The sequence below is a fragment of the Hypanus sabinus genome, chromosome 12, assembly GCF_030144855.1.
Source record: "Hypanus sabinus isolate sHypSab1 chromosome 12, sHypSab1.hap1, whole genome shotgun sequence".
In the NCBI taxonomy this organism is placed as follows: domain Eukaryota; kingdom Metazoa; phylum Chordata; class Chondrichthyes; order Myliobatiformes; family Dasyatidae; genus Hypanus; species Hypanus sabinus.
Genome location: NC_082717.1, coordinates 40384459 through 40407191, shown reverse-complemented (window position 1 = coordinate 40407191; position 22733 = coordinate 40384459). Strand labels below are relative to the sequence as shown.

Genomic DNA, 22733 nt, shown 5'->3' with positions numbered 1-22733 from the left:
GATTAAAAGTTACTAATGTTAGTATGTTAATATCTAATAATGATATATTTTGGTTGTGTCTTTTCCATGCAGGTTTTACAGCTTGGTTCTGAGATTCTTCCACAGTACAAACAAGAAGCACCAAAGACTCCACCCCATATAATCCTGCATTACTGTGCATTCAAAACTTCCTGGGATTGGATTATTCTGATCCTGACCTTCTACACTGCAATCATGGTTCCATACAATGTCTCCTTCAAGACCAAACAAAACAATGTGACTTGGTTGGTGGTTGACAGCATAGTTGATGTAATCTTTTTGGTAGACATTGTCCTCAATTTTCATACGACTTTTGTTGGGCCAGCAGGGGAAGTAATTTCAGATCCTAAACTCATCCGCATGAACTACTTGAAGACTTGGTTTGTAATAGATCTCCTCTCCTGTTTGCCATATGATGTTATCAACGCCTTTGAGAATGTTGATGAGGTGAGTATATGAAAAGTTATTCTCTGAATTAATTTTTTTAAATCAAAATATATTTCAGGAATCAAGTGACTTACTTCAGATCCAGTGTAGAAAGAGGAAAATATATCTTTTTTAAAATCCAGAGTGTTTTCAATCATTCTTACTGAAATGTGTTTTTTATGAAAGCCAGAGATTCATGGAATTATAATGCACTGAAATATGCCCTTCAGCCCAACCTATCCATGTTGAAGAATCTTTCCTGAGCTAATTCTAATTGCCTGCTTTTGAGCTTATTTCCTTCTAAACCTTTCCTAACTATCAACCTGCCCAAAGGTCTTTGAAATGTTATTTTACTTGCCCCTACATCTTCCTTTGTTAGCTCATACCATATAACTACCACCCACCATGTGCAAAGCCTGCTCCAGAGGATCCCTTTAAATCTTTCCCCCATATGTTAACCTATACTGTCTAGTTTTAGACTCACCCACACTCGGAAAAAGATCATCCGCCTTATTTATGACCCTCAATTTTATAAATCTCTATAAAGTCACCCCACAGCCTCCTTTATTCCAGATAAAGCAGTACCACCCCATCGAATCTTTCTTTGTAACTCAAACCCTGCAGTCCCAGCAACATCCTTGTGAGTCTTACTTGCACCCTCTGTAACTTAATCAGATCCTTAGTCAATTGATTTCTTTCAGTGAACATGCAGGTAAATGCAAAGCTGAACTTGCTGTTTTCAGGAAGGAGGACAATTAGAGGTGAAATAAATCCTTGCAGTTGAGGAATGATTTAGGGGAGGTTATTTTCACCTTCACTCTCTGTGCAGGGTAATCAACAAATTTGTTCCTTCAAAGGTCAGATCACAGAATATATATAAGAGTTGCAGTGTTATGTTGCAACTTTACAAGACACTGGTGAAGCTGCTTTTGATGTGTTATATGTAATTCTGGTTGCCATGCTATAGAAAGGATGTGATGGCACTTGAGAGAATGCAGAGAAAATTCACCTAGATGTGTTCTAAATTGGAGGAGTTAGTTTTGGATAGCCATTCCCTGGAACCACTGAAAAATTGAAATTTTATTTGGAATCCACAAACCATTATTCTGAATTGAATACCACCGTCGTGTATATTAGAACTATATTCTGAAGCATAACATGGATTATGCTACCCATTGAGCCTCACTGAACATTACATGTTACTCCAAGAATTAGAATTCGAACACTCAAATGCATTTTGCAAACTGATAGATACGTTAGCAAATGTTTTTCGTGTTTAATTTTTATTAGTCTCTGCAAATATTGATAAGATAATGGACGAGCTAATTTTGGATAACATTCAGGGACTTCTAAAAGTCAAAGGATAAAGTATTTGAGAAATTCCTTAGTTTAAAAGTGGATAAATCAGCAGGATTAATGGCCTGCATCCAAGGGTTTTAAAGGAAATGGCTGCAGAGATAGTGGATACATTGGCTGAAATTTTTCAAAACTCAGTAAGATCTGGAATGAAGATTTGAAAAGAGCCAGTGCATTTCCTTTTTCAAAAAGGAAGGAAGACAGAGGTGTGGACAGTCAGTTTGACTTTTACTTTTAGCAAGATGCTAGGATAAATAATCAAGCAGGAAATAATTAATCACACAGGAAAGCTGAATAAAATCAAACCTACTTTCATAAAGTATAATTGCTCAAAGGGAGGTGACAGAAGGGAACTTGTAGATGTAGCATATTTAGACTTCCAAAAGGAATTGACAAGACCGTAAGACATAGGAGCAGAATTAGGCCAAATGGCCTATCGAGTCGGCTCCACTATTTCATCATGGCTGATCCAATTTTCCTCTCAGCCCTAATCATCTGCCTTCTCCCTGTATCCCTTAATCAGAATCAGAATCAAGTTTATTATCACCGGCGTGTGACGTGAAATTTGTTAACTCAGCAGCAACAGTTCAGTACAATACATAATCTAGCAGAGAAAAAAGAAGAAATAAAAATAATATTAAATAATTTTTAAAAAAATAAACAAGTAATTCAGTTATGTATATTGAATAGGTTAGAAAGTGCAAAAATAGAAATACCATATATTTAAAAAAAAGTGAGGTAGTGTCCAAAGATTCAATGTCCATTTAGGAATTGGATGGCAGAGGAGAAGAAGCTGTTCCTGAATCGCCATGTGCCTTCAGGCTTCTGTACCTCCTAACTGATGGTAACAGTGAGAAAAGAGCATGCCCTGGGTGCTGGAGGTCTTCAATAATGGATACCCACCTATCCTGAGGCTATGTCCTCTGGTCTTAGACTCTCCCACCATAGAAAACATCTGCCCCACATCCACTCTATCAAGGCCTTTCACCATTCGATAGGTTTCAATGAGGTCACCCCTCATTCTTCTGAATTCTAGTGAATCCAGGCCCAGAGCCTCAAACACTCTTCATATGACAAGCCATTCAGTCCTGAAATAATTTTCATGAACTTCCTTTGAACCCCTTCCAGTTTCAGTGCATCCTTTCTGAGGGGCCAAAAACTGCTCACAATAATCCAGGTGAGGTCTCACCAGTGCTTAATAAAGTCGCAAAATGACATCCTTGCTTTTATATTCCAGTCCTCTTGAAATGAGTGCTAACTTTGCATTTGCCTTCCTCACCACAGGCTCAACCTACAAATTTACCTTTAGGGAATCCTGCACAAGGACTCCCAAGTCCCTTTGTGCCTCTTTTTTTTTGTACTTTCTCTCCATTTAGAAAACAGTCAACCCGTTCATTTCTTCTACTAAGATGCATGAGCATATACTTCCCAACACTGTATTCCATCTGCCATTTCATTGACCATTCTCCTAATCTGTCTAAGTCCTTTAGGAGCCTCTTCTCTTCCTCAAATCTACCTGCCCCTCCTCTTCTCTTCCTATTGTCTGGAAACAAAGCCATCAATTCCATCATTGATATCATTGACATATAAAAAGAATTGGTGCCAACACAGACCTCTGTGAAACACCCCTAGTCACCAGCAGCCAGTCAGAAAAGGCTCCCTTTATTCTCACTCTTTGTCCCTTGCTAATCTATATTATCCATGCTAGAATCCTTTCTGTAATACTGTGGGCTCCTGGTTTGTTAAGCAGACTCATGTGTGGCAACTTGTCAAAGGCCTTCTGAAAATCCAAACACATAACATCCACAGATTCTCCTTTGTCCTTCTAGCTTGTTAGTTCTAAAAAATAATTCCAACAGATTTGTCAGGCAAGATTTTCCCTCAAAGAAACCATATTGCCTATGGCCTATTTTATCCTGTGCCTCCAAAAGTACCCAGAGACCTCATCCTTAATAATTGACTCCAACATCTTCCCAACTACTGAGGTCAGACTAACTGGCCTGTAATTTCCTTTCTTCTGCCTCTCTCTCGTCTTGAACAGTGGAGTGACATTTGCAATTATCCCATCTACCGGTACCATTCCAGAATCTAGCGATAGTTGAAAAATCATTACTAATGCCCCTACAATCTTTTCAGCCACCTCTTTCAGAACCCTGGGATGTATACCATCTGGTTCAGGTGACTTATCTACCTTCAATCCTTTCAGTTTCCCAAGAACCGCCTCTCTAGTTATGAGAACGTCACACACTCCCTGACCCCTGACACCTGCCACTTCCACCACTCGTTTATAATTGACCTTAAGGGTAGATATAGAGATGCTTCCACTAATTCCAGTTCATTGCACAGCACCCAATCCAGAATAGCCTTTCCCCTAGTGGGCTCAACCCTAAACTACTCTGAAAAGCCATCTCATAGGCATTCTAGAAACTCCTCCTCTTGGAATCCAGCACCAATCTGATTTTCCCAATCCACCTGCATATTGAAATCCTCCATGACTATTGTAACATTGCCCTTTTGTAATCTATTTTCTGTCTCCCAATGCAGCTGCTGTTTGTGGGTCTGTATACAACTCCCATCAAGGTCTTTTTACCCTTGCAGTTCCTTAGCTCTATCCACAATGATTCACCATCTTCTGACCCCATGTCACCTCTTTCTAAGGACATGATTTCAGTTTTTACCAGCAGAGCAATGTTGCCTCCCTGCCTTCCTGCCTGTCCTTTCAATACAAGTGAACATAGCAAGAATGTTGAGCTCCCTCTGGTTAAGGTGCAACCCATCCTGCTTCTACAGGTCCCATCCTTTCCAGAAATGGTCTCAATGACCAAGGCACTTAAAGCACCTCCTCTTCCATCCCTTCAGCCACACATCTGACCTGTCCTTCTATCCTGGTACTTCATTAGCTCATGGCACCAGAAGCAATGCAGAGATTACAGTCATTGACGTCCTGATTTTTAATGACTACCTTGTTTCCTAAGCACATATTACAGGACTTTATCTGTTCTCTTACCTTTGAAACAGAGGACGGCACCAATTTGTCATCATCATTCAGACTGGTGGGATAGGCTTTGTGTGTGTGTTCTGGGTGGTTGCAGGAGACTGCTGCCAACTCTGGCTCCAATCTTCCTGTGCATTCTTGTGTTTTGTTTTCTCTCTGTTTAATTCTGTTAACTGTTCCTGATGGTATGACTTCTCACAGGAACTTTTAAAATTGTCTGTATCCATTAAATTGTTCCACATTAAAAATATTAATTAACAATGAGTTGTTTGCTGAACTTAGAGGAAATCCCTGTTTTTTCCTAATCTGCATATATATTAAGTGTCTTTCCACTGAGAACAAGACTGCTAGGAAGTTTGAATTGTATCTTTTAAGTTGATTTCAGGTTTAATTATGGTCCAGACATTTTGAAATGAATGCAAAGTTCTAAATTGTGCTATCACTAATTATGGTATTTCACCTTATTTTGCATTGATTTGTCATATGGAAAATTGTTTTTTTATATTGTGTTACAATAATTTATGACACTTGCATTGTGTTACAAATGCTCCTTTATAAATTTTTCCCTTTTGCCTTCTACTTTTTCCATTTGCATGCTACTTTAATTATGTGACTTGATCCTCTTCTAAATGCCCAATGGGCTGTGAAGAATTGGAACCATCGTGCTCTAACTAAAGTAGGCTTTGTGTTTTCTAATATATGTTTAATGTGCTTTCTTTAGTAGTTGAAAATAATAATGAGTTACACTTTTAAATCCTTTCCTTGAATTACTAGGTATTGGTATTTGTAGAAAATGTTGTTTTAATTTTGCTTTGTTCACTGCTCAGAGTATATAATGAATTTGGAGTAAGGATGGTATAGTTTCAGAGTATAAAAGTGTGCCTTAACCTCTTAAAGCTTAGTTTGTTTACTTATTATCAAATGAAATAATTTAATTCCAGTCAGCATACTAATGTGTACTATTTTTTATAATGTAATCATTGTGTCATTTTTAGCATATTTTATACAGTTTTAAAGCATTTTCACAATTTGTTTGCCCACACAACACAACATGGGGTTGTAGACAGCATTAAAAATTGCTTGGCTTTTTCTATAATGATATAATTTCCAATAATTCTGTGAAAATGGTTGGGTAGGTGCCAGTTGCTAAACTGTTGAAAACTGTGAAAATAGGAATAGCAATTCACTCATGAAATATAGAATTTCAGCTAATGCTTCTGCATTTAAAAAAATATGTTCTTAAGGTTACACAAAAATGCAGGAATAATATGATCATCATATTTGTGAGTGCAATTGAGTTATAAAAGATATTTTGATTTATTCCATAAACTAAAATGACTCATTCTTACTTGCTATTCCACATTGAGGACCCAATAGTCATAACTTACTGTGATTTAGGTATTTTGCCTCTTTACTTCAATCTTTTGGTAATACTCTGTTTTACCTCCTTGAAAGTTGAAACTGTCCTTAATTATTTAAATTAGTCTGTTACAGGGTTTAGATTTGCATAGGCAAACAGACGTACATTTTCACACCTCAGCCAAATGGAGGTATTTGTATCTTAATAAGAATAAAAGTAAAGTGAAAAACTCCAGTTTGAGTATTAACAATTATTCTGATAGGCAAAAGAAGGTTGAGATGGATGGAGTGGTTGTAAATTAAGAAGTGAATATGGAATATGTTCACAGCCTGCTGTGTTCTTTGTCATTTTTGTGACAGTGGGTTTTTGAGTATTGAGATTGTCCTATCTGGAAGGGGCAGGGTTCTTTATTGGCATATTTTATTTGGGCACCCACAATGTTTTTGGGAATTATGAATTAAATTCAATAGATGCTGCAGAAACCTGATGTCTCATTTCTCCTGCAATATCCTTTCACACCTCTGGCCGCAGTATCTCGCTCCCTTTCTCAAGAGCACCTATCGCCCACTCCACCAACACATTCCTCCAGCACTGATCACTTGCTTCCCCCTTTGATAGCTCCTCATTTGAATGCGGCCCAGTTTAAGGCATTTCCCCCCACAAGTCTATTCTACCATTTGTAGATCAAGGCTGCTATATGGTCTAATCATATTCTTTGCCCAGTATCCCTTTAATGACCACAAAAATCTGTCACTTTGAGATTTGATTTTATCAACTGAGCATGTCATTATCAGGATGCTGAACCTGTATAAAAGTTTTATAATACCTTTCTTGAAACTATAAGGTTTAATTTTTAGGCAATGCCCAGAGTTCTAGAGTTATCAAATTGTAAGTTTCTCTCTGTTCAATTTATTTGTTCCCGTACTGTAAGAAAATTGTGACCCGTGCCAGGAACTGTACCACTAATTGACAATTGGTTTATTATTGTTGTATGTACTGAGATACCGCGATGAGCTTTTGGCTGCATGTCATCCCGACAGATCATTCCATACATAAGTACTTCAAGGAAGTGCAAAACATTATAATAGTATGCATAAGAACATTTCTTCCTCCCAATCATAATCTTGGACAAACAGACTGCAGATGCTGCAATCTGGAGCATAAAACCGCTGAAGGAACTCAGCTAGCCAGGCATCATCTGTCAAGGGAAATGGATAGTTGATATTTTAGTTCAAGACATTCATCTGGACTGGTCATGACTAAAATGGTTTCCCTCTGCAGATGCTGCCATTGTGTTCCCTTAATAGCTTGTTCTTTTGCTCCACAATCTTTTATTTCCTATCTCTCTGGAAAGGCTGCTCATTCCATTGCAGTCCTTATCTTCCATTAGGTACCTCCTGTGATGTCCAAACCTCTTTTTTTTTAAAATGTACGTAAGCAGTACAAAAATAAAATAAAACAATTCTGATGTATATGGCCTTTGAGATAGTTAAAACGTTCTGTCAGTAATAATTTCAGTACATGTACATTCATACATACTGTTTGGTTGTTGCAGGGTATCAGCAGTCTCTTCAGCTCTCTGAAAGTTGTGAGGCTTCTTCGTTTAGGCCGAGTAGCACGAAAGTTGGACCATTACATTGAATATGGAGCAGCTGTGCTGGTGCTTCTTGTGTGTGTCTTTGGACTTGCCGCTCACTGGTTGGCTTGCATCTGGTACAGCATCGGGGATTATGAAGTGATCGATGAAGAATTAAACAGAGTCAGAACTGAAAGCTGGCTATATCAGTTGGGAGAAACCATAGGAATGCCATATCATTTTAATACAAGTGGAACAGAAAAGTGGGAAGGTGGACCAAGTAAAGACTCTGTGTACATTGCCTCACTGTACTTCACAATGACCAGCCTCACCAGTATTGGGTTCGGTAACATTGCTCCAACCACTGACGGCGAGAAGATTTTTGCAGTGGCTATGATGATGATTGGCTGTAAGTACTCACAAACGGTTTACTACATGCAGTATTTCTCCATAGATTTCATAATCATGATGCTAATTAATTTATGTGAATGGAGTAGGATATAATTAATTTAAAAGCAACACTTGCATTAATAAAAAAACTAATGACCCCCCCCCCCACCAAGACTTAGTTATTATTGGTACAAAATACCATGGAATTTACAAATTAAAACAAATTAAAAATCAGAAAATGACCAAAATCTTTACTTCTTCAAATGTACAGGTTTCCCAAATAAATATGGCCACTCATTTCAAACATAATGCCTTCCATGTATAACTGTTATAAATTATGGAAAGTATGCCCCTTTCTCTCATATGCACTTATTGTTTAAAAACACGTTATTTAAGTTTTCAATAGTGCAATATAGTAATGTACTGCTGTACATGGACATGAAGAGTAAGATGAAGATATTTACTCTGCTGAAAACTACCAGAAACTTTAAGACACAGATTTGTAGGAATTATGTTTTCAGCACTCTAGATAACATTAAAGTAAATCTGGAGCAGGTATCATAGATAATGTGTAAGAGACTTCATGGAAGTAGACATAGATTTTATTTCAGAAAATTTGACGTATCAGTTTCCTTGGTTACTATAGCTATTGTCATGATAATTTTCAGAATATAATTTGCACGGTGGAAGGTGATGGTCCACAGTTTCTTCCTCGTTCAGCTTTCCTCATTGTTTTCTCTTTCAACCCACAACAGTCCTGAATGATACAACTTAATTTTACTAAGGGATTGTGTAAACAACCTTTATTGGCTTTTTCTGATCTGACCGTCTGTGTGCTAATACACTGGAAGTCCTTGCAATTCACAGCAGTAATTGCATGTTGAAAGATACTGTTGGTAAACTAAAGTTCTTTACATAATTTCTTAAATCGTAAATGTATAGTACTTGTTTTGCTCACATTGTCACTGGAGAATGTAAGGAAGGTGTTTGCCCTGCTGAAGATGCATTTGTCAGATTCAGCTTTATCTTGTAAACTGACTGAAACCGAGGATGCTCCCTTTGATAGTTTGAGCAGAGTTGGAGGCACAAAAACACTGATATGTGACCTTCAGGTTTGATTAAAAAATTTCCATTTCTTATGATTTTGATCACCCTTACTATATATTCCAATTTTGAGGAAATAACAGCCAGAATAGACGAAGGAGAGTCAGTGGATGTTGTTGATTTGGATTTTCAGAAGGCCTTGGACGAGGTGTCGCACATGAGGCTGCTTAACAAGATAAGAGCCCATGCTATTACAGAAAAGATACTAGCGTGGATGAAAGATTGGCTGAGGCAAAGAGTGGGAGTAAAGGGGGCCATTTTCTGGTTGTCTGATGGTGACTTGTGGTGTGTCGCAGGGGTCAGTGTTGGGACCCCTTCTTTTCATGTTATACAGGATGTCAGTGATTTGGATGAAGGAATTAATGTCTTTGTGGCCAAGTTTATGGACCATACAAAGATGGGTGGAGGGGCAGGTAATGTTGAGGAAGCAGGGTTTCTGCAGATGGATTTGGACAGATTAGGGGAATGGGCAAATAAGTGGCAGATGGAACATGGTACAGGGAAGTGCATGGTCCTTATCTTTGGCAGAAGGAATGAAGCTGTGGACTGTTTTCTAAATGGGGAGAAAATTTTAAAAAATCAGAGATGCAAAGGAACTTGGGAGTCCTTGTGCAGGATTCCCTAAAGGTTAACTTGCAGGTTGAGTCGTTGGTAAGGAAGGCAAATGCAATGTTAACATTAATTTTGAGAGGACAAGAATACAAAAGTACTGAGCAGACTGCACTTGGAGTATTGTGAGTAGTTATAGGCCCCTTATCTAAGAAAAGATGAGCTGGCATTGGAGAGGGTCCAGAAGGGGTTCATGAGAATGATCCTGGGAATGAAAAGGTTAACATATGAAGAGCATTTGATTGTATTGCGTCTACTCGCTAGAATTTAGAAGAATGAAGGGGAGGGGGACAAATCTTATTGAAACTTATCGAATGTTGAGCGGCCTAGATAGAGTAAATGTGGAGAGGATATTTCCTGTAGTGGGGGAGTCTGGAACCAAAGGGCAATGCCTCAGCATTGAGGGCTGTCAACTTAGAGAAGAGATGAAGAGCATTTCTTTAGCCATAAGATAGTGAATCAGAAGAATTCATTGCCACAAACAGCGGCGCAGGCAAATTCAGTATATTTAAGGTGAGGGTTGATTGGTTCTTGATTAATCAGGGCATCAAAGGTTACGGGGGGGGGGTGGAAGGCAGGAAAATGGAGTTGAGAGGGATAATAAATCAGTCATGATAGAATGGTGGAGCAGACTTGATGGGCCAGATGGCCTAATTCTGCTCCTATGTCTTATAATCTATATTCCTTATATCTCAACAAACCCAGTAATATCTAATTAAGGCTTCTTGTTCAATTCCACAATTTAATTGTTGTACAACTGCAGCTGTGCTTTCAGCTGTCAAGCTACCTTCAGTTGCCACATTCTTAGCTCAGGAACTCAGTTCAGAGTTCAATAGTATAAAGTAAATTATTTATCAAAGTACACATACAGTATGTCACCATATGCTACCTTGAGGTTCATTTTCTTGCAGGCATTCACAGTAAATTAAAAACAAAAAACTCAATAAAATCAATGAAAAACTGCATACAAGACAGACCAACAACCAAGTGCAACAGACACCAATCTGTGCAAATAGAAAAAGAGGAATAATAATAATAATAATAATAAATAAACAATAAATAGAGAAGATGAAATGAAGAGTCCTTGAAAGTAAGTTGATACCTTGTGACTACTTAACGGCTTATCAGTCCACTTCTCTGTGTCTGCTTGCTCTTAAGATAAAGGTATTTTATCTTCTTGTAAAGTTTAAAGGTGGTTGGCAGTCCAACGTAAGGTGCATTACCACCACCTATTGTGTTAGAGTATAGAAAAAAGTGATGGGAAGTACATCCATTAAATTTCTCTCCACCCAAAATATTCAAATCATATCAAAGTCCAGTGCTTTCAAAAAGTCAAATATGCACATATGTACATTACTATGACAGTGATATCCTAATGTATTTTCCATGTTAAACTGCCTGCCACAGAGATCTCAATTTAGTATTAGATATTTCCTTTACATTTCGCACGAACTGCATTCAAACAATATATGCTGCACTGTTTCATGACAAGTGTACTCCTTACGAATGCTCATATCATGCATTTAATTCTGAACAAGGAATTATTCAACCTAATATGTCCAATATGTAAATGTGTAAGTATAATTTCTTCCCTGCTTTTATATCCATCTACCAGTTGAGTTCCCATCATCCTCCGAATTTTATATAAATGCTATCCTTTCTTTCCCTTATCCCAACTATGTAGCCATAGTGATCAAATAGACTACTTAAGGGAATTTCAGCTCCTCTTTATGTAAAGGAACCCATTACATTTATATCCTTAATTTTAAATGATTGCTCTGTAAGAATGCCCTCCACCTCTCTTCCTTTAATCCCCACATGGGTAGAGATCCATAAGAAAAGTATACACAAGCCTAGGCCCCCTAGCCTCAATAGATGTCCAATCACAAGAAGAACGTCTAGCCTACAATTTGAAATACCTATTTTAATAGATGTCAAAGATCAAGAATGAATCAGAGCACAGAAATACATAATCAGACAGACTTCTTAGACCGATTCTCAGGCTAAAATGATAGCAAACATCTCAGACATGAGTACTGATACTTTGTCTGATAATCTTTCCTTAATATAGACCCGAAACTTTGAATCATAGACAGAAACACCTGTACGACCTGTCGCTGGATCTTTTGAACAATCTGTGTACGTGTAGATATGTAAGAAGCCATAATATCTGCCTTGCATATATTGCTGAACTTCCTGTGCCTCTGATATACAAACATTCTTCTTCTTGAAGGCTGAAATCAGCCACAGACAAAGGCAAATTCCATGGAGGTGTGACAGAAACGGGTACACTGGGACCATATTCCACATTAAACAACCCAAGATTTTGTGCGCATTCATTTCCCACCCACCCAAACTGAAGGCTTTATGAATACAGTGCTCCTACCACTGTACTAATCTTGTCAGTATTTGACGGCCAACTTTATGTCCTGTTACGTTAATGCAATAAACCAGTGCTAAATGTAACCTGTGTAGGTGTAAGGGTACTTCACACAGTCATGCTGAAATTGGGGATGATTTAATAGCACAACAACATAATCTTAATGCTTGAGATTGAACTTTACCTAGAGGCTTTAAGATCGCTAGTGAGGCTGATGCATAGGCAACCCATCCATAATCAAAGACAGATCTGATTAAAACAATATACTTTTGTTTAAGTGAGCTCTGACACACACCACAATCACACCCAGCTAAGCACCTGAGCACATTAAGGGCTTTATAACACTTCTTTAGAATTTTATTCACGTGTACCTTCTATGTTAGCCTTGTGTCCATTCACATACCAAGGAACTTTACCACTGACTCTTGATTAAGAGATTTACCATATAACTTGAGATCAATTGTGAATGTAGTTTCCTTTTAGGAAAACAAATAACTTGAGTTTTTGCACAGAAAATTTAAACCCCCACCCTCCACTTCATTATTAGCTGCCTACATTTTCCTAACTAGATAATTTATATTCCTGCCTCTCTTTCACACTGCACCATCATCAGCATATAATGATTTGGAAAAGTCTGAACATTACATTTAAGAAAATATTATTAAGCAGCCAGATGTCATGATCCATGTAGGGACCAATGACGTGGGTAGGAAGAGTGAGGAGTCCTGAAAGGTGAGTTTAGGGAGTTATGCACCAAGTTAAAGGACAGGACATTCAGGATAGCAATCTCAGGATTGTTAACAGTGCCACGTGCAGGCAGATTTAGAAATAGTGATCTAGCGCAGATCAACACATGGCTGAAGACATGGTGCAGGAGGGAGGTCTTCAGATTTATAGATAACTGGGCAGTTTTCCAGGGGAGGTGGGACATGTTCCGGTGGGACGGTTTACATCTGAACTAGAGGGGGACAAATATTCTTGCAGATAGGTTTGCTAGAGAGGCTGCAGTGGATTTAAACTTGATACAAGGGGAGGAGGGGAACCAGAGTGTAGGGACAGGTGTATGGGAGAAGGAAGAAAAATAAGATAGTAAAGTTGTTTGCACCATTTGTGATAGTTTGCACCATGTGTTGCTTCAGGTGTGATAGAATCGGAGGGACAAGAGGGGGAGGTGGTGCATTGCTTGTCAGAGAAAATATTACAGCGGTGCTCTGGCAGGATAGATTAGAGAGCTCACCTTGGGAGACTATTTGGGTGGAATTGAGGAATGAGAAAAGTGTAGTAGCACTTACAGAAGTGTATTAAAGACCACCTAATGGGAGCAAGAATTGGAGGAGCAAATTTGTAAGGAGATATCAGACATTTGTAGTAAACACAGGGTTGTGATTGTGGGAGATTTTAATTTTCCACACATAGACTGGGAAACCCATACTATAAAAGGGCTGGATGGTTTGGAGTTTGTAAAATGTGTGCAGGATAGTTTTTTGCAGCAATACATAGAGGTACCAACTAAAGAAGGGGCAGTGTTGGATCTCCTGTTAGGGAATGAGACAGGTTAGGTGACAAAGGTATGTGTTGGGGAGCACTTCAGGTCCAGTGATCACAATGCCATTAGTTTCAATATAATTATGGAGAAGGATAGGACTGGACCCAGGGTTGAGATTTTTGATTGGAGAAGGGCCAACTTTGAGGAGATGCAAAAGGATTTAGAAGGAGTGGATTGGGACAAATTGTTTTATGGGAAGGATGTAATAGAGAAATGGAGGACATTGAAAGGTGAAATTTTGGGGGTACAGAATCTTTATGTTCCTGTTAGGTTGAAAGGGAAGGTTAAAAGTTTGAGAGAGCCATGGTTTTCAAGGGATATTGGAAACTTGATTTGGAAAAAGAGAGAGATCTACAATAAATATAGGCAGCATGGAGTAAATGAGGTGCTCGAGGAATGTAAAGAATGTAAGAAGAATCTTAAGAAAGAAATTAGAAAATCTAAAAGAAGATACGAGGTTGCTTTGGCAAGTAAGGTGAAAATAAATCCAAAGGGTTCCTACAATTATCTTAATAGCTGAAGGATAGTGAGGGATAAAATTGGTCCCTTAGAGAATCAGAATGGACAGCTATGTTTGGAGCCAAAAAAGATTGGGGAGATTTTGAACAATTTCTTTTCATCGGTATTCACTAAGGAGAAGGATATTGAATTGTGCAAGATAAGGGAAACAAGTAGGGAAGTTATGGAAACTATGATGGTTAAAGAGGAGGAAGTACTGGTGCTTTTAAGGAATATAAAAGTGGATAAATCTCTGGGTCCTGACGGGGATATCCCCTAGGACCTTGAGGGAAGTTACTGTAGAAATAGCAGGGGCTCTGACAGAAATACTTCAAATGTCATTAGAAATGGGGATGGTGCCGGAGGAGTGGCGTATTGCTCATGTGGTTCCATTGTTTAAAAAGGGTTCTAAGAGTAAACCTAGCAATTATAGGCCTGTCAGTTTGACGTCAGTGGTGGGTATATTAATAGAAAGTATTCTTAGAGATGGTATATAATTATCTGGATAGACAGGGTCTGATTAGGAACAGTCAACATGGATTTGTGCGTGGAAGGTCATGTTTGACAAATCTTATTGAATTTTTTGAAGAGGTTACTAGGGAAGCTGACGAGGGTAAGGCAGTGGATGTTGTCTATATGGACTTCAGTAAGGCCTTTGACAAGGTTCCACATGGAAGGTTAGTTAGGAAGGTTCAATTGTTAGATATTAATATTGAAATAGTGAAATGGATTCAACAGTGGCTGGATGGGAGATGCCAGAGAGTAGTGGTGGATAATTGTTTGTCAGGTTGGAGGCCGGTGACTAGTTGTGTGCCTCAGGGATCTGTAATGAGTCCAATGTTGTTTGTCATATAAATTAATGATCTGGATGATAGTGTGGTAAACTAGATTAGTAAGTATGCAGATGATACTAAGATATGTGGTGTTGTGGATAATGAAGTAGGTTTTCAAAGCTTGCAGAGAGATTTAGGCCAGTTAGAAGAGTGGGCTGAATGATGGCAGATGGAGTTTAATGCTGATAAGTGTGAGGTGCTACATTTTGGTAGGAATAATCAAAATAGGACATACATGGTAAATGGTACAGCATTGAAGAATGCAGGAGAACAAAGTGATCTAGGAATAATGGTGCATAGTTCCCTGAAGGTGGAATCTCATGTGGATAGGGTGGTGAAGAAAGCTTTTGGTATGCTGGCCTTTATAAATCAGAGCATTGAGTATAGGAGTTGGGATGTAATGTTAAAACTGTACAAGGCATTGGTAAGGCCAAATTTGGAGTATTCTGTACAGTTCTGGTCTCTGAATTATAGGAAAGATGTCAACAAAATAGAGAGAGTAGAGAAGCTTTACTAGAATGTTACCTGGGTTTCAGCATCTAAGTTACAGGGAAGGTTGAACAAGTTAGGTCTTTATTCTTTGGAGCGTAGAAGGTTGTGGGGGGGGGGGACTTGATAGAGGTATTTAAAATTGAGGGGGATAGATAGAGTTGATATGGATAGGCTTTTTCCATTGAGAGTAGGGGAGATTCAAACAAGAGGACATGAGTTGTGAGTTAGGGGGCAAAAGTTTAGAAGTAACACGAGGGGGAATTTTTTTACTCAGAGAGTGGTAGCTGTGTGGAACGAGCTTTTAGTAGAAGTGGTAGAGGCAGGTTCGATATTGTAATTTCAAGTAAAATTGGATAGGTATATGGACAGGAAAGGAATGGAGGGTTATGGGCTGAGTGCAGATCAGCGGGACTAGGTGAGAGTAAGCGTTTGGCACGGACTAGAAGGGCCGAGATGGCCTGTTTCCGTGCTGTAATTGTTATATGGTTATAATTATAATATTAAATAGGAATGAGTAACACACACTCCCATGTGGAGTCTGATTCTTTATCTTGTACTCTTTACAGAATGTTGTTCCCACTCATCACATAAAAAATCTTAAATCCAGTTGAATATTCTACCACCTATTGTCATCATTTCCTGTTTAAGCAACAAACCTTGTGTCTATGACATATAAGGTTTCAAAGAAAGAAAACTGTTACCATTAATTCTTTCACAAATAAGAGAAAATTTGCAAATGCCGGATATCCAAGCAACACGTACAAAATGTTGGAGGAACTCAGCAGACCGGGCAGCATCTATGGTAAAGAGTACATTAGAGGTTTTGGCCTGAAATGTTGACTGTACTCTTTTCCACAGACATTACCACTGATTCTTTATTAACTTGGGCCTTATGAATATCAGATTCCAAGCTTAACACCGAGTCCATGGTCATTCTCCCTTTACAAAATCCAGATTGGTATGCGGCTAATTTTCCATTATTTTCCATAAAATAAGAAAGCTTTGATTCCATTATCTTACATTATCCCAAACCATTTATGACATTGTCTTATATACACATGAAGTTAGTGAAATTGGTCTATGACTGGAGGGATCTAATTGATCCTTACCAAGTTTCCATATAGAGATAATAATCATTAACTTCCACAAAGCAGGAAGTCACCCTTCAATCCATATTGTTTTAAAGAATTTCAAAAGCAGCATCGGTTCCAAATCTGATAACTATGTAAACATATTATAATAATTATCATTTTTACCAGGTGAAACCTTTTTTCTTTTCTTTTTACAATATTTTTATTCAGAAGAAAAAACCCAATATTTACAGAGTGCAACACATCTCAACATAACTTGTGTACATTCATATATTGTAATAAAATTGATCAAAATGTTATAGCATTAAAATAGGTATACCACTCTGTAATCAAAATTTAAAGATAAGTCATATATCATAAAAGAAATTTTTTATATTAAAAAAAGTCAACCCCCTACCAACTACCAAAGAAAAAAGCTGATGGATGACAATGGATAATTAGAAAAAAAGACATATTCACTTAAGGAGAGAAGATAAAAATATACATAAAAGTCTGTGCACTGTTGAACTTTATAAATTGGAAAAGTAATTTAGGAAAGGTCCCCAAATATCATAAAAAGATTGTTTCGAATTTAAGGCTGAGCAGCGGATCTTTTCTAAATTTAAATAAGACAATATCATGTCGCCATTGAAGGTGTGTAGGAGGGGTAGACTCCTTCCATTTCAGCAAGATTGCTCTTCTTGCTAAAAGAGAGGTAAAAATTAAAACCTATAGGTTACGAGTATTTAAAGTTATATCTTCATTTGCAATAATACCAAACAAGGCAGTAAGGGGATTTGGGTCAAATTGGACCCTAAAAAGTTGTGAGAAGGTATGATATACTTCCTGCCAAAACTTTTCAATTGTAGGGCAAAACCAAAACATATGAATTAAAGAGGCATCAGCAGAGTTGCACTTATTACAAAGTGGAGAAACATTCAGGTAAAAACTGGATAGCTTCTGTTTAGAAATGTAAGCTCTATGAACTACTTTAAATTGTAGAAGAGAATGATGCGCACAAAAAGATGATTTATTAATCCGTTTAAGAATTTTATTCCATATATCATCAGAAATCTGACAATTTAGGTCATCCTCCCAAGCTTTTTTTATTTTATCTAAAAAGTCTTGTCTAGAATCAATCAACAAGTTATAGATACCAATAACAAAAGGTTTTAAATTTAAAAGATCATCCAGTAAATTTTTAACAGGACCTATAAGAAAAGTAGCTAATTGGAAATGTAGAAAATCTCTAATTTGAAGGTATCTGTAAAAATGTGTTTTTGGCAGTGCAAATTTAGTTGACAGTTGGTCAAATGAAGCAAGAGATCCTGAGATAAATAGGTCTCAAAAACACTTAATACCTAGTTCATCTCAATCTTTAAAGACTTTATCAGTCATGGAAGGGATAAAAAAAAATTAAGGAGAATGGGAGATGATAATGAAAAATTCACTAAACCAAAAATTTTCTAATTTTGATACAGGTCCACATTCAAATCTCAACAAAACCTTGAACACTTCCTTCCTTCTTTTATTAAAATCCTGTCTACTGCCTTCATCACCAGATGATAAGCCACTACAATCCTCAGTTAGATGCTTATTTTTCCATTTTCCAGAAACCTGCCATTTGCCTTCCTCCGTACAGCTTCTATCACCTCATCCCACATCTGCTCACTACCTCTGTCTTCACTGTCACTTCCTGCCTGAGCACAACTCCCAATGGCAGGCTCAGTCCTTTCCTCCAACCCCAACTAGGACTCCAGAGCCTACCCCGAATCCAAGCTATTTGATCAAGCTTTTGGTTATTTTAAAAATGTAGTAACTTATGGAATGTGAGCATTACTGATTAGGCCAACACTTTTGCCTTCCATTTGCCATAATATTTCTTACATCAGCATTAACAGCGTTATCCTCTGACGTGTCTTTGGAGGCTTTGCCAATTTAAAGGTGCTCCATAATCTGAATTTGTTGTTGATTCTAGCAGGTAGGGTCATAGAGTGATACATCACCAAAACAAGCCCTTTGACCAAACTGCTCCATGCTGAACAAAACACCTTTTCCAAGTTAGTCTCATTTGCCAGTGTTTGGTCCACTTGATGGCCCTGTCCAAATGACTTTTATAAATGGTTATAGAAACTGTCTCAACCATTTCCTCTAGCAGCTCATTTCACAAACATATCACTCTTTGTGTGTAAAACAAATATGCCCCTCATGTTCTTATTAAATCTTTCCCCTCACACCTTAAGCATATGCCAACTAATTCTTGATTCCCCAGTCCTGTGATAAAGAATGAGTACATTTACTCTTATCTCTGCCCCTCATTATGCAATCTTGTTAGTTCCCGACTACAACAGAGGCTTAGTTGTCTTCAAGACTAGCAGGTTTATTTAAATGGCGCCATGGATAAAAGATACACTTCAAATACAATTGAATCCTCAATGTACATTTTTATTGACTTTCATTTCCTAATACACCAAGAAGAGCCTACGGTATTGTTAATATTTATAATTTAGCTTGCAGCAATCTAATATACAGCTTCTTACAGCCACTTACTGAAAATATGGATGCAGCTTCTCATTTGTGTCCATTAGGAACTATTTTGTGCAGGTAATCTGAGTTTATGCCCAAGAGCACATTAAGCATAGGCTAACAGGAAACAGTTTAATTGGATTTGCCTGATAGAAAGCTTGTCTTGTTCTTCTTCCTGTAAAGTTTAATGGCAGTTGGCAGAAAAACGCAAGGTGCACTACACCCACCTACTGAGCTGGGGTGTGGAGCAAAGAGACGGGAAGTATACCCGTTAAATTCATCTCTCCAAAAAAGGTGAAATCATTTCAAAAAATTCAATGCTTTTTGGAAAGTCAAATATGCACTTATATACATTACAATGCAAGCAATATCCTAACATATTTTCTGTGCTAAACTGTCTGCCCTGAAGATCTCAATTTAGTAATTAGTTATTTCCTTTGCACCACGCGAACAGCATTCAAACAATATATGCTGCACTGTTTCATGACAGGTGTACTCCCTACAAATACCCATATCATGCATTTAATTCTGAACAAGGAATTATTCAATTTAATATGCCCAATATGTAAATGTGTAAGTATAACTTCTACCCTCCTTTTATATCGACTTTCTAGCTTAGATCCCACCATCCATTTAGTATATAAATGTCATTTCTTTTTGTTATTCCACCTTCGGTGCCACAGTGATGGAATAGACTATTTAATTATGAATTTCACCTCCCCCTTTATGCAAAGGAACCATTACATTTATAGCCTTAATTTTAAATGATTGCTTGGTTAGAATTTCATTTCCGTCGATCCAAACATGGGCAGGGATCCATAAGAAGCCTAGGCCCTGTAGACTCAATAGACGTCCAATCTCAAGAACAATGTCTGGCCTACGATTTGAAACTCCTGTTTTACTAGATGTCAAAACTGAGAATGAATCAGAGCACAGAAGTATATGATCAGAGTGCGCTTCTTAGATCTATTCTAAGGCTAAAATGATAGAAATCATCTTAGATGTGAATATTGATACTTTGTCTGGTAATCTTTTCTGAATAGTCACCTGAAACTTTGAAACATAAACAGAAACACCTGAATGAACAAGCTTGTCTTGATTTTCAAGCCAGTAATTTAGATACTTGTTAAGAAGCCCATTCAAGTAAATTATGTAATAATTCACCAATAACAAGACAAATCTGTAGCAGCTGAGAGTTAAAGACTCAGTAAGTACAGACTCAGAGCTTAAACATTCTGGACAGGTCACTATTTAAAGTAAGTTGTTATTTTCTATCAAATAATGTAAGTTGAAAAGTGGATGAAGTAATTCATAAGACTGTATTTTGGTTTCTGTACTTAATATGTAATTGACAACTTTTATTGTTATATTACAAGGTTTTCACTGAGTAGGCAGATCACTGTAGTGAAGTACACTATGATTACTTAGACTAGTTAGGCTATCTGTTAAATTATACCTCCCCCTGCTCCATTGGGGAGAATGAATCAGATTTTTCTAAATGTTTTTGTTGGGGGTTTTTTAGGAGTTGGAGTTTTTTTTGCTTCTGTACTAATCAGAGTAAAGAAATATTTTACTTAGTAAAACTGCACTCTGTCAATATACACCAATTAATTGTATTTCCAGATGTACTGGCTACAGTAAATTATATGAATATTGAATGACTGGATCTGACAAAAGGAATGATAATCCCATATCAGACATAAAATAGGACTCTTGATATAAATTGAAATTCTTGTCAACTGATGATTTCCAGCCACCTATCTAAGGCTTTATCATTTTAACAAAACTACAAATTAGAAGTTCAGTGATTTTTGTGGGGGGTGGGGAGGGAATGAACAAAGTTTAAGATGGGTTTATTTATGTCTTTATAGAACTTGGGTTTTAGCACATCAAATACTAACTCTCTTTTTGTTCAGTTGAGATACACATTTGACAAATTACACATGATTGTATAATCCAAGAGTAGGTTTAAATATTTATGAAATGGACACACCAAAGTATGCAAATGCTATTGACTGGTGCAACACTCAATCTGCTGGAGAAACTCAGTAGGTCATGCAGTATCAGTGGGAGGAAAGACATTGTTAATGTTTCTCTTGTAGTCTTCTGTGTTGACCTGATATTTCAACAGTTTACTTCTTCCCAATGATACTGCTCGACCTATGGAGTTTGTCCAACAGACAGTTTAAGTGTTGCTTCAAATACTTGTAGCTTTGCATTTTCTTTTAAGGTTCTAGTGTTTGTGAAGGACAGTTTTTGTGTTGGAAGAGTGAAGGGAAAAGAAAAGATTATACCCCGAAACATTGAGATGAAGTTGATGGATTGAATGGCTTATGCTTGAAAGATGGATGATCATTAAGGTTAATAAGCCTACTAACTCTCTCAGCTATCTTGACAATACCACTTCCTCCACCATTGATGCTGTTCTCGCCTGTATCTTGCCTCTATTTCCTGGACGTCTGCCCAACCCCATCTTCCTGCAGTCTGAACAGGGATAGAGTTTCTTTTGTACTTGTCTACCAACCTAAGAGCCTGCCCATCCAGCACATCATTCTTTGCAACCTCTACCACCAAACACCTTAACCTGCCCCCACCTTACTCTCTACTCGGATCACTCCCTCTGTGATATTGTTGTCTATTCATCCCTCCCAACTCATCTCCCTCTTGGCATTTATCCCTGCAAGTGGGGGAGTGCTACACCTTCCCATTCACTGCCTCCAGGGCCCCTAACAGTCCTTTCAGGTGAGTCAACACTTCATCTGTAAATCTGTTGGGGTTGCTGAGCCTATCCGGTGCTCCTGATGGGGCCTCCTCCACATTGGTGAGACCCAATGTAAATTGGGGAACTGCTTTGTCCAGCACTTCCACTCTACCCGTAAAAAGCAGAATTTCCCAGTGGCCAACAGTTTTAATTTCCACCCCCATTCCCTTTCTGATGTGTTGGTCCATTGCTTCCTCTACTGCCGTGATGAGGCTACTCTCAGGTCGGAGGAGCAACACCTCATATTCTGTCTGCGTAGCCTCTAGCTTGGTGACATGAGCATCGATTTCACTATCTTCTGGTAATTTTCCCCCTCCCTCATCCCCCTGCTTTCATTTCCCCCTCTGACTCCTCACTTAACTCTTCTCCTTGGTTCCCCTTGGTGCCCCTCCTCTTTCCCTTTACCTCCATGGTCCACTCTCCTGTCCTATCAGATTTCTTCTGCAGCCCTTTGCCTTTCCACCTGTCACCTCCCAGCTTCTTATTTCATTCCCTCTTCCCCCATCCACCTGGCTTGACCTATCACCTTCTAGCCTGTAGTCCTTGTCCTCAGGATGAAGAGTGGTGTACGTGCTTCTGTTTATGTCAATGATGTTGAAGTTGAAACCAAGTTCCTAAAGGAGTGAACATTATCAATCCCCCGTCCTGATCCATCCTCAACGAATCACAGCCAAACAAGCTCATGAATACTCCTACTTTCTCAGGAGGCATGTTTCTGTTTAACCTTACCAAATCTTATTGATGCACCATAGAAATCATTCTGACTGATGCGTGACAACTTGGTATGGCCTCT

At 38.1% G+C, this 22733-nt stretch overlaps 1 protein-coding gene across 2 annotated transcripts in view; it reads left to right on the top strand.

Annotated features, from left to right (window-relative positions):
- kcnh1a (potassium voltage-gated channel, subfamily H (eag-related), member 1a) overlaps window positions 1-22733 on the top strand; it is a 260110-nt gene that overhangs the window by 47249 nt on the left and 190128 nt on the right. For both annotated transcript variants that reach the window (XM_059985791.1, XM_059985790.1), the window contains exons 6-7: window positions 73-465; window positions 7711-8140. In XM_059985791.1, the coding sequence (XP_059841774.1) occupies window positions 73-465; window positions 7711-8140 (823 nt within the window). The remainder of the gene's footprint in view (window positions 1-72; window positions 466-7710; window positions 8141-22733) is intronic.